Raw genomic sequence first — 20,765 nt, forward strand, 5'->3', positions numbered from 1 at the left:
TATTAATGATATTGAGAAGGATATGACAGCAGGTGGCTTACAGCTGCTAGTAAAGTTATATGCTTTGGTGCAATAAGATATACAATAGCACATTATATTGGTCTGTGCTAGAAGAACTGATCAGTCTTAGGTATTTTGGGGTTTTAGTAGCCAGGAAATGAGGGCCATATAGCATCATCAAATTCCTGATATATATATATATATACCTTCAGGGGGGGGGGGGGTACAGGATACAATAGTAGTATGTGAAAAATTTACATCATTACTAACTTCCTATATACGATTTTCCTCCAGATCGGTCTGTTATGTGTCAAAACTCGAATGTTATCAGATCTTATATTTCTGTCTTCTAAGGCACTTTTTCTGTATCATTCCACCTATATTTTGGTCTTCATCTGGGTCTTTTTCCTGCCAACCAGGCAGAGAACATTTGTTTTATTAATATTTCTTCTCCCATTCTGTTTAAGTGACAATACAACCTGAGATTAGCAATGCTAACGCATTCCTGGATGCTGACAATGTCAAGTTCTTTCCTGGTATCCTTGTTTTTAATATGATATTGCCATTGATGTCATCTTTTCTTTCCCCTAATCTTTCTCAGGACTTTCATATCAACAGTCTCTAGTCTTTGGTCAAATGTTTTACTTCTGACCCAGCTCTCAGATCCATAAGTTAAAATTAGTTTGAACTGTCTTGTATACAGCTAATTTAATGTTTTGGCTAATTTCTCTCTTATTCCATATAAATTTATATATTCAGTTGACTTCCTACCATACCAGCTTTGTTGATTCTGTTGTCTATTTCCATATTTAATTTACCATCTTCACTAAAAATTGTGCCTAAGTAGCTGAAATGTTTTTTACTTGTTCTATAGGCTCTCCATTCACAATGCAGTTGATATTTTCAGTGTTTCTTCCTATTTTCATTGTCATTGTCTTTTTAATGCTGACCTTCATATCTATTACAACAGTCATTCAATTTAGTCAGGGAATTAGACGTATAACATCATCTGCATAAAGTAAAGAGTGAGATTAACATCTCCAATTTTGATATCAGGTTTAATTCCACTTTTTTTCATAATGTGATCCATATAGGAAATGTACATAATTGTCTGACTCTGACACCAGATTTAACATTAAACCACCTAACTGTACTTGCTTCAATTCTAACTGCTGACTTTACAACTCAAATAAGGATTAAGTATTGCTTGATATAATGTGCCACTTACACCATATAACTGTAGCGTTTTGAATAGCATCTCTCTTGGCACTTTGTCATATGCCTTTTCCAGATCTACAAAACTTAAATACAGATCTTTCTTATATTCCCATGATTTCTCAACTATCTGTCATAAAGTGAAAATCTGATCCTGAAAGCCTCTATTTGGCCTAAATCCAGATTGTTCTTCACCAAGCTTAACTAAATAACTTAAGGAATTCACAACATACACTAGAATATAAATTAAATTAAACTTTAATAAATATTTCCAATATTTTGGAAACATCACGTTGCCATCTTCAAAGGAACTTAAGATAAAGACTCGTGCATGCAGGCACTGCACACAGTAGAAGAGGACGAATCGAGGAAGCTATTGTTTCTCCTAAAAGTGCTGATGGTGTCCCCCAGCGGGCTATGTAGGTATTCTTGGCCTTTGGGCTGATGGTCTCCTGATGTATGTCTTCCAAATTTGGGGCAGTCTCATGCAACCAAATTTGTTGAGGTTTGGCATGTTTCTTAGGGCTGAGACAGATTCCATGAATAGTCTTTCAAATTTGAACTTGCTATGGTGTATTACTGTGGCTTTCTTCCACAGTATTCTGTGGCACGTATCCAGAGCAAGGTCTGCAAGACCAGAGTAGCTGTACTGGTGAAACCAGATGTAGTCGTTGTGTTCTGAAATTCTAATATTCGCTGTTTGCCCAAAATAGGACAGCTTACAGCTGCAAGGGACCTGGTATGCACCAGGTCAGTCTAGGGGAAGTGGTTGGTCTTTAGTGGAGCAGATAAGGGATGCCAATTTTCTATATGGTCTGTAACAAGAGGTCAAGTCATGTTTTTTTAAGATTTTGGTAATTTTTTCTGAGGTGCCTCAGATGTAAGGAATGGTGATGGATTTAGAGTAATTCTTGTTGTGAAGGAGGGAGGTTGTCGTTTACTGGATTTAATTTTTTTTTGGGGGGGGGGGGGGTAGCCATTGGCTGAGAAAGTGTTGAGGATGTGATTAAGTTCAGTGGTTAGGCCATTGTCATTTGAACAGATTAGTTTAGCCCGGTTGTATAGTGTCTTAATAACTCCATATTGTTGTGGGGAGGGGGAATTGTTGTTGAACGTATCTGCCTGTTTGGGTGGGTTTTCTATAAACTGAGAAAACCAAGGTTTCATCAGGCTGGCTGGTGACTAGTGTGTCTAGGAAAGGGAGACTGTTGTTTTCCTCTTTTTCTAGGGTGAACTTGATTCTGGGGTGTTGGTTGTTTAAGTGTGTTAGGAAGGAGAGGAGGGTATCAGAGCCATGTAGCCAAATAGCGAACACATCATCATCAACGTAGCGAAGCGATATGGTCAGTTTTTATGGGGCAGAGTTTAAGGCTTTCTCTTCAAAAGTCTCCATAAAGAAGTTGGTCAAGGGTGGGGAGAGTGGTGAACCCATGGCTGTCTCCTCTATTTGCTACCCTGCCAAACGAAATAGCCTGAGTTCATTGTGAACTGAAATAGGGCTGAGATATCGGGAGGAAATTTAGCCTTGGATTAGCTCTAAGATTTCCTTGAGTGGGACATTTGTGAATATTAGGATAGTAGGAATACCAGGATGGTAGGAAAAAGATCCAGAAGATCAAGCTTAGGTGTATTGATAGAATAAAAAGTATCTTAGAAGAGAGAGAGAGAGAGAGAAGTATATGATCTGAAGTCTTGACAGATAACAGATTAATTTGGAGGAAAACTATCAGTAGGAAGTTAGTAATGATATAACTTTTTTCATGTAGTACTATCATAATAGCCAGTTTGGTTGGCCAAGTGGTTAGCATATCTGCTCTTCAGGCAAGAGGCTGCAGTTTCGAATCCCTCCAGGAGCATGGATGTTTGTGATTGTCCTAACTCTTTGTGGAAAGGGCATCTGTTACCCTACCACTTCTAGCAGAAGGCTTTGCTCCCAAAACTCAATGAGGTACAGGGAGTGACCATGCAATGTCAAAATGACATCGCGTGAATAATTAACTATCATAATATCCTATACATCTTCCCTGAGGATACAACTCAGGAATTTGATGATGGTGCAAAAGGAAGAAAACTGTAATTCTGAATGCCACAATGTCACTTCATTGTGGCAGTCAGAGAGAGTTATAGAGATATTTATATTTTTTGAATAAAAGATTTAAAAAAAACTTTTCGATTTAGTACTATTAATTTTATTTTTACTCTTCTTTGGGTTTCAATTATCAGTTTACATTTTTTTTTTAAATAAAAAGTAAATTTAAAAAATTACCATACTTTAGTTAGAATTAATTATAATGAATTTAGTTTTTACTGCAAGTTTTACTAACAGCTCCATAGAAGTCTGGAATAACATTTATACTAAGTTATCGCTTCATGGCATTTTTTTTATTTATTAATAGTTACATATTTTTTTCTTTCTGGTAATTTGATCCAGTCAAAATTTTTTTAATGCAGTCCCACTTTCTTGAATAAAGGAAGCACTAATCATAATTTTTTAACATATTTTCTGTTGAAGGAACTAATCCCTGTGGTGTAAACAATGGTGGTTGTGAACATCTTTGTTTCTATGAAGGTGAAAATCACTATTTTTGCAAGTGTATATATGGAAAGTTAATGGCAGATGGTAAAACTTGTACAGGTATGCATTTACTTTAATTTTTGTGAGCTTTTGTTTTTAATAATTTGATTATTAACTTGTTTTGTAAAAAAAAAAAATAATAATAATAATAATAAAAGATCTTATAAGGTGTTTAATTTATAGCTGTAGCTCTTTGCAATCTATTGCTGTAAAGATTGGTGTGTCATTTAATTTTATTCATATGTTTCTTTGCATTGTGTCAAATATGTCATAAATTAACTAGAAAATAAAAATAAAAAGATAAAATGAGTTCATTATATAGCTTCTCTAGTAGTTTGAATTAGTGTTTCTTCATTGCATTTTCTTTTTCAAGTACTCAGTTCTTTCAACAGCACACACTGCATTTTAGTGTGTATGTGTTGTTTTTATGCTCCATACCATATCTAATATTATGTACTCTGTTAAATTCACATTGTTGAGATCTGGGAGTTTTCTTAAAACAAGGTTCAGCATGACATATGCAGTAGAATGGCATACTGTTGTTATCCTTATCCCAATAGACCTATTTCTGTGGAGAGCCATGATTTATTTTCATTTTTATGATTGTCCATACTAAACAGTGCAAAATTTGTGATATCCAAGTTACACAGTAAAAAAAACAAGACAAATACAAGTTATTGTGTATTAAAAAAAAACAAAAAAAAAAAACATGAATGTGTAACATTTAATATCAGTCAGGAAATTTGCACACAAATTTCCTGACTGATATTAAATTTGGTTAAATGTATAGATACAAACAGTATCTATACATTTAACCAAATTTCTGGTTGACAAAAACTCTTCCATGGTTTCTATTTCACCACTCACTCTCGCAGCAATCTGAATCATATAATCCCAATTTTTTGAGCTTTTTGGATTTTTTCATCTTGGTGCATAGCTGTTCAATCTAGATGCTTCTTAGATGATTGTTTCTCTGACAGTGGCAGTTGTAGTGAATTCTTGGTTATTGTTATAAAGCTGTTTGTGCCAGTGTTCTAATTTGATGGTTGCTGCAGCTTTTTTTTTTTTTTTTGTTATGTTTTGTAGAAGATGGGAAAACTATTCATGGAGGTGTGTTAGTATCTACAAATACTGGCTACTGAATTAGAAACTTTTATTTAATACTCTGTGGGACTTCCTTTAGCCAGAATTACAGCACATATGCTGTTTGGCATAAATTCCACAAGGTGTTGGATCACATCTACAACATACCAGCATTCACCAGATGGTCCTTTAACTGGCTCAAATTTTGACAAAAGAGGACGTTACTCCCAGATCTGTTTTTTAATGTATCCCATACATTCTCAATGAGATATCCAAGCCATGTGGTGGCCAAGAATGATGGTGGAATTTGCTGTCATGCTTGCTGAACAGTTCTTGCATGATGGGCAGTAACATTGTCGCCCATGAAACAACCATCACCTGCTGGATAAAAAGTCAACATTGCAGGATGAACTCACTCACCAATAATGTTCAGATATTCCATGGAGGACACATGACCTTCCAGCAATATCACAGGACCTATTCTGTGCTAACAGAACATGCCCCGCATGATGATACCTTGAGTTGTGTTTGCACGGCAAGCTGTGTTCATTGCTTCGTGGGCTCCTGCCAAACTCTGCCTACTGTTGGTAGAGAACAAAGCGCACTATGATTCATTATGACTTTCAATGTTCCTGACACCATCCTATAGGTGGTTTCGATATAGGCATGTGACTGCCTGTACCGATCCTCTTCAATTTGCTGTGTGTAGTTCGATGATATGTGGTTCAGGAACAGCCTTCATTAAATGCTTCATTCAATTGCTGCACTCAGGAAGCACCATTTGTCTCAGAGATGGGGGGGGTATATTTTTTTTTCAGATTTTTGTTGTTTTTCATATTTTTTGTACTTTTTAAGGATATTTTTTAATATCTGTAATTAAAACACTAGTATTTTTATGATTATCTTTCATGTTAGAATTGTTGATTAAGAAAACAAAGAGCATGGCAGCTGTGAGGTGAGGGAGTTGTATGCATAACTCACATTTGTCAGCTGATCAGGAAGCCTCTACCAGACTTGTTATCACTGGCTTCATTGCTGTGCACACTCTGACAATCAGCCTATAGAAAGCTGTTTTGCTGTTGTACCCTGAAATGGGGAAGAAACTGGCTTGCTAGTTGCATGATAATAACAATGTTAAGCATGCTCAGCAAGGCTATCACCCACACTGCATAATGGAAAAAGAAGGAAAGGGAGAATAGAAACTAGAGCTCCTACTCTGGAGATGAAATATGTCAGTAGCCACTTTACACCTTCAAAAAAGCATAACGGTAGTGGTGGTTTCACTGGGAAATGAAAGACATCTACCACCTAAAAGTCTGGTTGGCAATTCCTCCAACTAGGGAAGATATGCATTTAAGGTGGAAATACTCCTATGATTAATGTAATGACTAGTTCTTTAATAAATTTAGTTTAATCCTTTATCCAAGTGAGAGCAAACAAAGTTTATGCCTGAAAATATCTTCAGGACTGAATATGGTGTTGTACTATCTTACCTGGGTAAGTAGTACAACACCAGGCAACTTGTAGCAAAGGTGGAGCAAGCTACCAACACTCCTATCCCAGTATCTCCCATAATGCAAAACACATCTCCTTGTGGATATGTATAATGTTATGCATTAAGGGATTGGCCACTACCCAGATTAGTTTTGACCTTTATTGAGGTCTCTTCAGTGGGAGCCAGGCCCAGAGTTGGAGATACCAGGCAGAAGCAATAGCAAGGTCATCTTTACCTGTAGGAGTTACCAAAAGGTTTGCCACCTTTTTTTTTTTTTATTTAATTACTCTGGATTTAGAGAAAGATGTTAAAAGTTTATTTTTCACTTGGTTAGACTATAATAAATTTAGTTTAATCCTTTATCCAAATGCGAGCAAACAAGAGTTTGCAACTAGTTTTTTTACTTTTTGATTAGTTCTTTGTGAGCCTTATTGTTGTTGAGGTGAATTAGGCTTACTTAGATTTGGGTTCTGCTAAATTTCATAATAAATAGCCAATAACAATTTACCTTCAATTTTTGTTAGTCTGAGACATTTGTTGCAATAGGTAGCTAAATCATTTGCATATGCAAATGTTCTTGTACCAGGATAAATGATCACTGTTTAGTTTTGAGCAAGGTGAAACTGAATATTATATAGAAAAAGTCTTAGAAAGAAAGTTAAAAAAAAATAAAGTTTTGTGGCGTTTAGAGGTGAATTGTAGATTCAAATATACAAATATTATTCAAGAAAAAAAAGAAGAGTTTGAAAACAGGAAGAGAATCTTAGAGACTCATTAGCAAACTCCAAAGAAAACACTGGTTGATTCAGCTACTGTGGCATGTAGTAAGATTGTGCAAGGATAGAATGGGTAGAACTACATGGCGGATTCAAGAAATTAGAGGCATTTCTTGTAAAAGAAAAAAAAAATGTAGCAAGTATGATCATATGTTCTTAGAGAGAAAACTGAAAATAATTGAAGAAATCTGTAAAAAGTTTAAAAAATTTTCTGGAGGCTATCAAAAATGATTAGAAATAGAGAAAGAATGTGCTAAAGGAAATCACATGATAAAGGTGGCATGAAACCTGAAGATAAAGATATTTTATATGTCTTAAGTAATTGCTTGGAAAGAATACTAGATGAAACAAGAAATTATAGAACGGTATTAAAAAAAAATACAACACTCCCTCTCCCTCCTAAATCTGATGTCACAAAAGGATGTACATTATCCCATTTGTTATTCATTATCTATATGAATCACATTATGAAGGAAAGTGGTATTAAACCTAATATCAAAATTGGAGATGTTAATCTCAGCTCTTTACTTTATGTGGATGATGTTATACTTCTAAATAAATCTGCTACAAGTCTGCGAGATTATCTGACTAAATTGAATAACTGTTGTAATAGATATGGAATGAAGGTCAGCAATAACAAGACAAAGACAATGAAAATAGACAGAAGCATTGAAAATATCAACTGCATTGTGAATGGATAACCATAGAACAAGTAAAACATTTCAGCCATTTAGGCACGATTTTTAGTGAAGCTGTTAAATTAAATATGCAAATAAGCTATGCTATGGTAGGAAGTCAACTGAATAAATTTATATGGAATAAGAGAGAAATTTGTCAAAACACTAAAATAGCTGTATACAAGATAGTGTTCAAACCAATTTTAACTTATGGATCTGAGAGCTGGGTCAGAAGTAAAACAATTGACCAAAGACTAGAGACCTCAGATATGAGAGTCCTCAGAAAGATTAAGGGCGTGAACAGATGGCATTAATGGCAAAATCATGTTAAAAATGAGGATATTAGGAAGGAACTTAACATTGTCAGCATCCAGGAATGCATTAGCAGAGGTATGGTCACTTAACACGTTCATTGCCAAGCTGAAAATTGGAATTTCATGTGGTGGCCAAATTTTTTTTATTTTTTTATTTAGTTAGCAACGTCCGCGCGATAACGAGTGATCGGCTGTTCGGTGAGAACTCGCATTACGCGATATTCGCGTGATTGGCAATGAACGTGTTAAACAGTGGTATGGTCACTTAAATAGAATGGGAGAGGAAAGATTAGCAAAACAAGTGTTCTCTGCCAGGTTGGCAGGAAAAAGACCCAGAGGAAGACCAAAATATAGGTGGATTGATATGGTAAAAAGTGCCTTAGAAGATAGAAATATAAGATCTGATAGTGTTGGAAGTCTTGACAGGTAGCAGACTGATTTGGAGGAAAATTGTAGATGGGAAGTTAGTAATGATGTAAGTTCTTCATGTAGTGCTATCATAATATCCTGTACACCCATTGAGGGTACATGTCAGGAATTTGATGATGATGATATAAATCGATTTTCTCCAATCCCACTTCCCTAACAGTGAAATCATCTGCCTAGGAGATTTTAATGTCCACAACACCAACTGCCTCCAGTTGTACAGCTCTTGCAGGCAGAGATGCACATTTGCCATCACTAACAACTTTACACAAATTGTTCACATGCCAATCAGATAACTGAACCACTCCCCAAGCACCCTAGAACTCTTCCTAACCAATGACCCTTCCAAATACACAGTGAATGTAGTCAGTCCCTGGATAATTCTGATCACAATCTAGTGCTCCTTTCCCATGCAACAACACTTACACAGTCATTCCCATACAAGAGTAGTTTGGCATTATAACAGTCCCAAGTGGGACAGCCTCCATGACTTCTGTTCCTCATTCCCATGGTTGGACTGTTGTTTCCTGTCTTCCAACCCAAACACCAAAGTAATTCTCACTGGCATAGAAACATTCATTCCCCACTCTACTCAGAAATGCTGTCTGCTAACTAAAGCATGGTTCTCCAGAAGATGTACCAAGGCTGTACAAATGAAAAACCAAGCATACCGCAACTGGTTTACATCAAGAATTCTATCCTGCTTTAGTACTTATACTCAAGCCCAAAATAGATGCAAGAAAACTATCGATGCTTCCAAAACAGAGTTAGAAAGAGCAAAAAGCAGGAAACTTGTAGCTTGCCTAAACAGTAGCCGAGCCTTTTGGTCTCTTGGCAAAGCAATTGGTCATAACTTTTGTCCAGCCCTATCGTACCCAGATGGCTCTATTGCATCATCACCCACAAAAAAAAGCCAATCTTCTGGCTTCACACTTGTCTCCGATGCATGCATAACTAACAATGTAAATGCCCCCCAACCATGCCAGCTGCCCAATATACAATGCTTCCGATATCCTTTTGCCAGAAAGAGATCACAAAAAAAAAGTCCAAATTAGACACAAAAAAGTCTCTTGGTCCTGGTGGCATTTCCTCCAATTGTCCCTTTGTGCACTCCTATCCATTACTGCCTGTATATAACTCCCTCTTATTCCACTGGTATTTATCCCACAGCCTGGAAACTGACCTATATTCATTCAATCCACTCCTAAGAAGAGTGACGAATCACTGCCATCTAACTACTGTCCTATCTCATTCACCTCAGTCCTATCTAAAGTAATGGAGAAAACCATCACATCCCAACTCCTACACTACCTTTAAGGCACCCAGCTAATAAATGACCACCACTTTGGATTCCATCACTGCCAATGAACAGGAGATCTACTCACACATATCACTCATCTCTGGACAAACGCCAAGGAGAAGTTTGTCGAATTTCAAGTGGTTGCACTTGAATCTCCAAGGCTTTTGACCAGAAGTGGCACAAAGGCTTACTTAGCAAACTCCCATATTTGGTCTGTCTCAAGACTTCTACAGTTGGATTGCTAGCTTTCTTTCTGGATGCACACTATATGTGATGATAGACCATCTTATTCTCTCACTATTCAACTAATTCTGGAGCTCCACAAGGTTCTGTTCTCTCACCAACTCTCTTCCTTCTATATATATCAACGACCTACTTCATTTGATCTTCAACCCAATACAATTATGCAGATGATAGCACATTGCCCTCCTCTCTTTCATTTGATAAACCTTACTGTAAACAACTCACATCAAACTACAGAACATCAACCACAACTGCCCTCAATTCTTATCTCCAGTGATCCTCCAATAGGGCTCAGATAACCTTGTCAATGGCAATGCTAGTAAAAGCCAGTTCTGTCTTATTTCTCACAAAAATGAAGCATTTTCTCAAAGTATTATTTTTGATAACACTCAAATTTCTGACAAGATGAGATCTCTCTTCTTGAAATTACCTTGACATGAAGCCTCTCCTGACATAAACATATCACAACCATTGCATCCTGAGCTTCTGAAAAACTGGGATTTCTCTTTTGCTCAAGATGTTACTTACCTCTGAACAGCTGTTAACCTTATACAAATCTGTCCAGCTCTTGAGTAGTGCTCTTACATTTGACTCAGTACAGAAGAAAGCAATTAGATTGATTAATGACCCATTTCTTATCAATTCACTCCCACTTTTTGCACAAATGTTTGGTTTCTGTGCTTTGTGTATTCTGTAAATATTTCTGTGGCAAACATTCACCTGAAATAGCATCAATCCCACACAGTACTAAGCCCTTTGGAACACATGCAGCTTCTGCCTGCCCAGCATCCCTTCACAGTACACCTTGAAACCCACAGAACAAAATTTTTTTCCTCCTTCTTCATCTCTGCTGCTGCCGTATTGTGGAACAGTCTTCCCTCTGATGTGTTTTCCAAGGAATACAATATACAGGCTTTTAAATCAAATGTAAACAGATTTCTCCTTTCCTGACCCACTATCGATATACAGTACTTTCCAACCATTCCTCTCTATCATCACTGATATTACATCTCTCTGCAAACCTAAATGTCACCCCAACATCCTTGACTATCTTATTCCTTTCTTTCACACTCACACATTCACTCCAGCAACTACTATCTACACTTCTCATGCAGTCTCCCTGTCCACCATGACTTCTCCCTTTTCCCTGTCTGTCTTGTGTTCCTTCTCTTTCATTCTCTTTACTCAGGTCTCCCATTCACTTCAGTCATTTCTTTTGCTGCAACAGTTTCTACAACTGACTCACAAAATCCATTTAAAGGTAGCCCATCTCTTTTACACAACTATTCATGTCTCAAATTCCTCTTACATATTCATAAAATGGACTTTCTTCTTATACAACTCTTCTAGCACACCATTCACTATCTTCACTCGTCTTCTCAACTCATCATTATTATACCTGGGCAACACACTATCTTAATTACCACTGTTATTTTTTACTCTCCTTAACAGCCTCCTGACATCCTTATATTCTTCTCGTTACCAGTCAAATCATTTGTGCCAACTACTGCTTCCAACTCTGGTCGCATACTCCTTATCCAATTTCTTCTACCTCCTCATATACTTTTCTTATCCAATGTTTCTACCTCCTGGAAAACAATCCTTATCTTCTCATGGTGCATTCAGTTAGAGATCTCACTGGATACTGAATGAACTAGGATGGGATGGGATTTAGCCAACAAAATTGTATTCTTATTGGCTTTAACCATGTTGTAAAATGATGGTATAACATGACAGAATTTCATGCTGGCTGGAGCATCATCTGATTAAACAACCCCCCCATTGTTTTTACAAGGGAACCATGGAGAACAGAGAAAAGTCAGCTACTGGAACAAGTCCTGAAACACATCCCAACTCAACATGACCAGAGTTCAAGACTTGTGCTATCAACATAAGAAGCATGCATGGTGAAGAAATGGAGCTGACTGAACAATTGGATAAGTACCAGATTGATGTAATAGGGGTAACTGGGAAAAAAAAAAGACAAAAAAAACTGGTGAGATCTTTCTAAGCAATAAATACAAAATGTTATATTTAGGCAATAACAATCCTGGAAAGAATGGAAAAGAATTAGTAGCTGTAGTATTCAACATAAAATACGAGGATAATCTTGAATGGCAGGCAATATCAGGTAGAGTGATGTGAGCAAATATCAGAATGGAGAACTGGACAATGAGACTTATTTGTGCCAATGTGATCCCACAGAAGGTTCTACAAAATTGAAAAGAGGTCTGTTCTCTGCATTCCTTTAAAGGTTATATGGAGGTCTCCTCTCAGTTATACAGCTTTGACATTTGACAGTTGTACAGATTTTCTTAAGCCCCTGAATTCTACAAAAAAAAATTCTGCACTATAATAATCTTAATGCCACTTCTAAACTACCTACAAAATTAAGAAACATTAACTTAAACTCCTCTAAGGATCCCCATTGGTTCACCCTGGGGGTTTGTCATATCTAATGCATTTGTATTGGTGATACTGGATGTACAATCCCTGTCGGTAAAATTAAAAAATAAATTAATAAATAAAAAACATTAAATTTAACAGTTTTGGTGAAGGTGGCCTCTCAGATCTCTTAACACCCTATTCCAGATTGATTGGAAAAGTACATGTTCTTTATATCATACAAAGGAAATTTAAAGAAACCTGTGAAATTTTGATTAACCATCCTTATCTCTTAACAATAATGGTGGCATAAAAATCCCAAGAATTTGGATGGCACACATTCAGCCCACTTAGTCCTAGTTTTCCAGCAAACCCTGACTGTGTGGTAACAGGACTCTAAATAATTAATTGCAGCATTTATTGGTCACCATCCATACTGTTTCATTTTAATTTATATGTATATTTATATAAGTAACTTTGTGTTTCGCTTCCGTATAGTAGAGTTGGTTTTGACAAGACATTATATAGTCTGATTCTAGTGTGTTTTTGTACTAGGGATGACTTAAATATATTATTTATTATGCCATTTACTTTTACAAAGTTTGATATTTTGGTGTCTTTTTCTTCTTCATATGATAAATCACATCCCAAGTATCTGAAGGTATTTACTTGTTCTAATATTTTATTATCTATCACTATTTTACTTCTTATTGGGTTTTCTCCTTTGAATGCCATTATTTTTGTTTTTTCTTTAGATATTGTCATATTATATTGTTTTGAGATATCGTTTAATGATTTTAATGATCTTTGTAAATCATCTTCTGATGTAGCTAATACTATTTGATTATCTGCAAATAGTAGTGTACAAATATCTTCATTTGTGAAGTTATTTGTATACCAAATGGGTTATACTGTTTCCAGATTGTTATAATTTTATTTATATATATATATTGAAAAGCAGAGGTGAGAGGGTACATTCTTGTCATACTTCTCTTGATATCTTTCCATTCTGAGATGTGTTCTAATTTAACTGCTATTTTATTTCCTATATATATATATATATATATATACAGTCATATCCCGAAGTTATGCGGTAGGTGGGACCAACAAAAAGCATGCAAGTCGAATTCGCGTAACTCGGGTATAATTTTGCATACAAACATACAAAATATTAGTTAATTGGGACCAGAGGTTTACAAAAACACCTATATTTTTTAAGAAATATAATCATAATTGTAGTTTTTCTTACATAAAAAAAAAAAGTTATTTCGATGTCAATGGTTTCATAAAATCTAATAGATTCATCTGATGGCATAATGTATTTTTCTTGTCACATAAAATTTCTTCATAGCAAGCTAATGATTTTTTTATTCCTTACCTTGTGACTACAATTCGTTCTTCGTTAGAGTCTATGTCCTCCAAAATCTGTAAACCTTTCTTTTATGATTGTTCTTACTGTGGATTCCTGTAGATCAAACTTCTTAGCTTGCTCACAAATTTTCATTCTGCCTTCAAGATCCTTAATGTTGAGTTTTGTTTCCAAAGTCAATGTTTTTCTTTTCTTGCTAGCTGTAGAAGAATTGGACTTGCTTCCTTTGGACGACATTATTATTTTTTATGTGATAAAATTTTTATCAAGAACATAACATTAAACAAACTCGAGGCTTGTAAACTATAAAAATCGTGTATGAATGGAGACTGCGCGAAACACGTCAGTGCTTGTTCACAGCATGTGCGACACTGGCAAATGCGGCCGGTGCCGGAAAGATACAACTAGTGGTGAGGCATGAAGCGGGACGGGAATACGTACATATATGAAACCACGTAACTTCGGACTCATGTAAGTCGGGGTTATGACTGTATATATATATTTCTTGAATGGATCGTAAAAGTTGGTTTGGTATCTTTAAATCGGTTCCAAACATATATAAAATAGAATTTTGTGGTAATTAAATAAATGTAATAATTTTTCTGTAAAATGCATAAAATAATTTCCATTAAGTTGTATGTAAAACGGAAAAGAGGGGATTAACAGAGATTAGGACGATGACTAAGCAAAAACAAACGTTCACAAAGTCTTGCGAACATAAAAATATGCACGCAAGCAGAGGGAGCTGAAGTGACATCATCATGCTGGCAGGCAATCTTGGAAACTATAACGTAGTAACAAAGGATTAGAGAAGATATAAAATAGGACTGAGATGGGCCAGGTTTCAAGTTTGTCCTTTCCCGGAGAACAGAGTTCCAGGTGTGTGTGGAGACGAGGCCATTTTCGATGCAGCTCCTGTTTGAATGTATGGATGTGCTAGGAGAGTGCTACTACTCATGGTCATAACAGACTTTGGCAGTTCCTTTCCATTATCGATGAGAAATTGCAGCGGCAGTACCGACGGAAGAATCACTCCAACCTTGTCTAGTAATTCCCAGAGCGAGAACTGTCACATCTTCCAAGCCACGTTCAATTGTCCGAACTCTGTGTGTGTGTGTGTGTGTGTGTGTGTGTGTGTGTGTGTGTGTGTGTGTGTGTGTGTGTGTGTGTGTGTGTGTGTGTGTGTGTGTGTGAAAGGTTACTGTAAGTAAGCACATTTTGTTAATGTTTATGAACAACACAATTGAAATTTGTATGTGTAATAAGGGTGCTTACAGGTATTTGTTAGTGAAATGTTGAATAATGAGTTGTGGTTACAAAAGGGTATATGGATTGTAAATTTGTACATATAATAGAAGGAATTAAGTAATTGTTATGTGCATAGTTCTTAATTGTACATTATAGCTACTGTGTACTTACTTGAATAGGCTAATAGAGACTTCCTCTCCCCTTAAATGTGTGTATTGTACTTTCATACTAGCTTAAAATAACTTTAAAATAAAAAACTTTCTACTTAAAATAAAATGTTTTGTTTAACTACCTTGCCTGATCAATTGCCAATGCACTATCTCTAAAAAAAAAAAACCTGCATGCACTTTAGATTGAGAATCGCTACTACTTGCTATAGGAAAATATGTGTATTAACTATGATCTTGCTTGTATTCTTTATCTTAATTCTCAAACTACATTAGTTCAATTGGAAGGGCGCAGTTGGGGGGGGGGGGGTTTCTGATTGATTAGTGCGAGAATTGGTAATCTGTATATCGTAGATAGGGTGAAAACTTAGTCTGTTTACTAGCAGTGGGAACAGGAAATAAGATTAAGTAGGATTAACAGTGAGATATAAGCTAATCTGATTAAAGTAAGATTTGATTTTTTAATGATACTTGTTACATAATGATTAGAAATATATACATGTTTGCACAAGAATAATGTTTAATTTGCCAAATATTTCGGTCTGAATATTACAGACCATCTTCAGTGGCTACATAGGAATAGTTTAAAAAAACAAAGTGGAATACGAACAATTGATCACACATAGAACAAGCCGCGTGATATCATATCGCTAAGTATTAGAAGAGTAAACATTTTTAGTCATAATTAAAGATATTAATTCAGAAATTCATATAATAATCTTAAATAACATTAGACTAATATAGGAAATTTACAAAAAAAAAAAAAAAAAGTGTTATCCTGATTAAACTTTCCCAAATTTTTGATATAGATATAGAAATATTTGGCAAATTAAACATTATTCTTGTGCAAACGTGTATATATTTCTAAGATTAAAGCAATATTAAGAGTAATGTAGCATAGAGTTAGCAAAGACATAGGGTGTTGGGAGCGCAGCACATATATGGTTAACCAAGGCACAGTTGAACTTGAGATATAGGTCAATAAGAATGAGGAAGAAAAATTTTACAATGCAGCAGCAGACGATGACAACCATAAAATTTAACAGTAACATCTGAGTTTGCTAGAAGTTCAAATAATTTTATTACTATTTCCTTCATTTTCTCAATGAAGTTTAAGCTGTTCTTGACGAATGATTCAGTTTTTCCTATGTGCAGTGCTACCAGAAGAGATGGATATTAGGCAGGATTGGAGGTAGATGAATCTTGTGCATCTGCAGTGTCTTCAAGGTACTTCTTTGAGGCTCCTTATATTCTTGGAAGTGAGACATTTGCTTACTTCTAACTAGTTGTCTTTTTATCAAGTCATCGGTCTTGTGTGTATGCATGCCAAGTGAGTGGAATCTGAATATAGTGTGATGTAGGTGTTTTTCATCTAGTAAGTTATTCATTTTGGTGGTTTATTCCTCAGAATCTTTGACAAACATGGCATTTTCTTTATCCACTTTAGTAACTACAATGTTGTTGTTTTGATGCACATCTCCGGTAACATAGAGAAGAGAAATAAAGAACTTCTTTACCTCACTCCATACTCTTCTTTAATGGATACAGCAAGATGATCTGAACAAGATTTTGCAATATAATTTTTGCTAAATAGTCCCATTATTTTGTATCTTTAGTTATTAAAATTTAATATTGGTGCGAGAGTGAATACCATGTTTGTGTATCACTATTCCACTTATTTTTCATTGATTCTTATGTCAATGATGCCTATTTTAAATTCTGCTAAGTTTGAATTATTTAAAGTACAAACCTTTAATCAATATAACAGAAGGCTGAGCAGAAACCCCTGTCAAGATATGTTTTAATGTTTTATTTATAGGAATATATATTCATTATCTAATCATTTCTGATATTGTCCACAAGGAATATACAGGATTTCATAATAATCTATCACATTTAAGTTTTCATTATTAACAGTTTTATATCAACAATTTTCTTCCAAATGAATATTTTTTTAGATCTCCAGTGTTATATTTGAGAAACAACTTTGTTATATTGAATATAACAGTTAGTCTGTTGAATTAAACTGAGCTTGCAAGATGTCATTTCAAAGTAAAAGCTTACCTTTAGAATGCAATAATAGACTCCAAACATACACCAAAAACAGCATTATATTACTTAGATAAAATAACAGGCTTATGATTATAATCAATAATTTGTTTTTATTATTTATTGTACTTTCTCATAGGACACACATCATTCCTTTTGATTGCAAATGAAAACAAAATAAGCAGCTATTTTTTGGACAATCCATTAGATCATAATAAACCCTTTCCACCTCTTGAACCTCCATTCAAAAAGTTGCAACATTTGGCAGAAATAGCATATGATATGCAGAACCAAAGGATATTCTTCACTGATGACATTCAAAGTCCTTATCTTTTCAGCATTGGTGTAGATGGCAAGAATTTTACACCATTGCTTTCAGGTATGCTTAGAACTTATATTTCAGTCTGCCATAATTTTAACAAACATTTTAATAAATATTTTAATTTTAAAAAAAGTTTAAATAAAACTTTAGAATGCCACTTTAGCAGTTGACATTCTACACCCTGAAATCATTGTTAAAATGTTGAATTCTTTAATGCTCAGGGCTGCTGACTGCTTTTAATAGCAATTGAGTCTTGATATTGTGTCTTTAAAAAATACTTGCTTTAATATATAATGCATTATACTTTGCTTATAATACAATCCCAAGAAAAATTTTAAAGCAAAAAATTCAGATTTTTTACTGTATATAAAACATTTGTTCATACATTTTTAAGACAAAATTATGATTATGCTGGTTCAAAAATGAACTTTTATCCATCTTTTTAAAAACAGATAACAGAAAAAAAATGATAAGAGGACTTTCATATGATAGCATTCATGGTGAATTATACTGGACAGATACTGCCATGCCTTCAATATGTCATTTAAAAGTGGATATCACTGAGGGGGTGGTATTACCTTCAGAAGCTGAAATTGTTTTAAAATTGGACCCAGAAGATAAACCACAGAATATTGTTGCTGATGGCTGTAATGGGTAGGTAAAACTTTTGTAATTAGAACCCTTCTTAACCTTCGGTCACTACTTACATCTCCATGTAGAAACCAGAAAATATAATTGTTTCCTCTCCTATTTTATTTTGGAATTCAACTATGAAAACTTGTTAATTTTGAAGCAAAAATGATTTAATTAATGTATTTAATTATTTAAAATTATTTAAAAAGTATTTAATGATGCTGACCTAATTATATGAATTTTTAATTTACAGAGGGTGAAGGTGTAGTCACTTAAAAATTTTTGCATGATTTCTATTACACCTTCAAAATTATTCAAACTTCATTGTCTTGGTAAGTTATGGATTTAATAACAGAATCCATATTGGTGGTTGCTGGTTAATTAGTGGGCCTCTAAGTACTGGAAGAGTTGGCTACTGATGACTTTCTCCATTATTTTGGAGAGAATAGAAATGATGCCAATAGGCTCATAGTTTGATGATAGACTTCTACATCTCTTATTTCTGAAATAGGCTGGATATAACATTGCTTCCATACATTGAGATAAGCATCAGCTATGTATAATAGGTTGTCGAGATGATGTAGGATGGGTGTTAGCTCTGGAGTACAATGTTTGAGAACAATGAAGGGGGGGTTCTATCTAGACCAGAAGACTTTTTAATATCCAAGCTTTTTTTTTTAGTGGTTTCCTGATTCTTTATGTTGAAAAACTAAAGGAGGCATATTGCGTGGATTCTGGTATGGTAGGAGGTGATTTTCCTTGCTCATCAATGTAGATTGATTGAGGCATCACTATAGATTGAGGTAAAGTGTGATGCCAGGAAGTCAGCTTTATCTTTGGATGATCAGGAGAGCAGAAGTTGCATCTAATGTCCTTAGTGAGAGACCAGAAGGCATGGCTTCTATTTGAAGAGGAGGCAAGTTTTTGGCTGATGACCTTTATGAAATCAGATTTGCATATGCTGTGTGCCTTTGGTGTAGGCAGAGTATGAAGCTGGAGTTTTCAAAGAAAACCACTTGCAGTAAGCTAAATTTTTTTCTTCAACTGCTTTGGCACGCTTTTGGTTGAATTAGGGCTTAGAAAAGTGGATGAGGATTATCTTGAATTGAGGATGAAGGTCTTCATGCCAGTGAGAATAATTTCTGTAACTTGTTCACAAATAGGTGTTAGGGTCAGTTGGAAACAGCAGGGAGACCAAGGAAAGGAGTAGAAATTCCGGAGGTCATCCCAGTTGGCATCCTTTGTAGTGCCAGAGGATGTGAGGATGGTGTGAAGGAGGGATGGATGGATGTATCTGCTAGTGAAAGAAGGTTTTCTATTAACAGAAAATTTAGTACTGTTTTAAAGTATCTAGAAAACCAAGACTATTTTTGTTGGATGCATGTTCAGTAGTGAACTCAACAGCAGCGTGCATGGAGTTTATTTTATCCAGAAATTGCAGTCGTTCTGTCTCTGCATTGGACCAAAACTGTGAAGATATCATCCATGAATCAAAGCTACAATCTGTTCTTCTGATTTCCTTCTGTTGGAAGAATTAAGTAAAAGAAAAATATTGATTACTAATGGATATAACAAAATTACCACACAGAAAATTATTGATCAATGTCATCCCTCAATTACGTCAAATTGCCACCCACCAGGTGGCAATTTGACGTAAAAAGAATTTCTATACCCTCCCTACCTTAAAGCACGTAGCATGGGTTCTTTGCATGTACACCTTCAACCACCCTGGAAATTTTCTTTTCTAACATCTATCACAGATAAATTATCACCTCTTTCTTTGTCTGGTGTTTGTCAAGTGTTCTGCTCATGTCAACTTTGTTATTTTGGACAGGTGGGTTGTTCTAGGATTAGAATCCAAATATATCAGGACTACATTAAATTCTTATAATCTGAGAAGTCTGGTCTTGCTGACCATGTCATTCACACCAGAGGAAGTCCTTTAGAATTAAACCAAGATTCTTCATTCCAGCAGATTTAAGTTTGATCATCTGTTCCTTGAAATCTTGTGACTGGTGTTTGTCAGGTGTCCTGCTCATGTCAACTTTGTTATTTCACAATATCATCTGAATCTTAGTCATTCTGATTGCATGTCTTTCAGAAAGGTGTGGGAAATAATTGCCATTAACTGTTCATAGTTTTTTTTTAATATTTTTGTAATTATAAATGTAACCTTGTATTTGAATTGCAACAGCAGTCCATTGCTTTCCTTTGAACTCTAATAGTGCATTCTCCTGTTAATTTGGCTGTGACCAAGACATGCTAAACACATGCAGCATGACTCATCTTATGATTCACATTGTAAATGTTGACTGACCTTTTCTTCTCTCCATGATGATGTCCTTGACATAGGATGAAATATATTGGAGTTTAATAAATCCTAATTTTTATACATGTGTTAGCCACTGTATAATGCTTAGTGCTCACATTCCTTTAAAATGTATAGCTATATATAAAAAAGGATTAGGCTTTTTTACATGGAGAGTTC

The 20,765-nt window shown here is 35.2% G+C and overlaps 1 protein-coding gene across 2 annotated transcripts in view; it reads left to right on the forward strand.

Moving 5' to 3' along the window:
• Nucleotides 1-20,765, forward strand: part of LOC150109676 (low-density lipoprotein receptor-related protein 1B-like) — a 361,753-nt gene that overhangs the window by 257,468 nt on the left and 83,520 nt on the right. For both annotated transcript variants that reach the window (XM_090409647.1, XM_090409653.1), the window contains exons 19-21: nt 3,728-3,850; nt 17,462-17,701; nt 18,097-18,298. In XM_090409647.1, the coding sequence (XP_090265773.1) occupies nt 3,728-3,850; nt 17,462-17,701; nt 18,097-18,298 (565 nt within the window). The remainder of the gene's footprint in view (nt 1-3,727; nt 3,851-17,461; nt 17,702-18,096; nt 18,299-20,765) is intronic.

Source organism: Typopeltis vanoorti, chromosome 2 (genome assembly GCF_054136105.1).
Source record: "Typopeltis vanoorti isolate ZY-2024b chromosome 2, IOZ_Tvanoo_1.0, whole genome shotgun sequence".
In the NCBI taxonomy this organism is placed as follows: domain Eukaryota; kingdom Metazoa; phylum Arthropoda; class Arachnida; order Uropygi; family Thelyphonidae; genus Typopeltis; species Typopeltis vanoorti.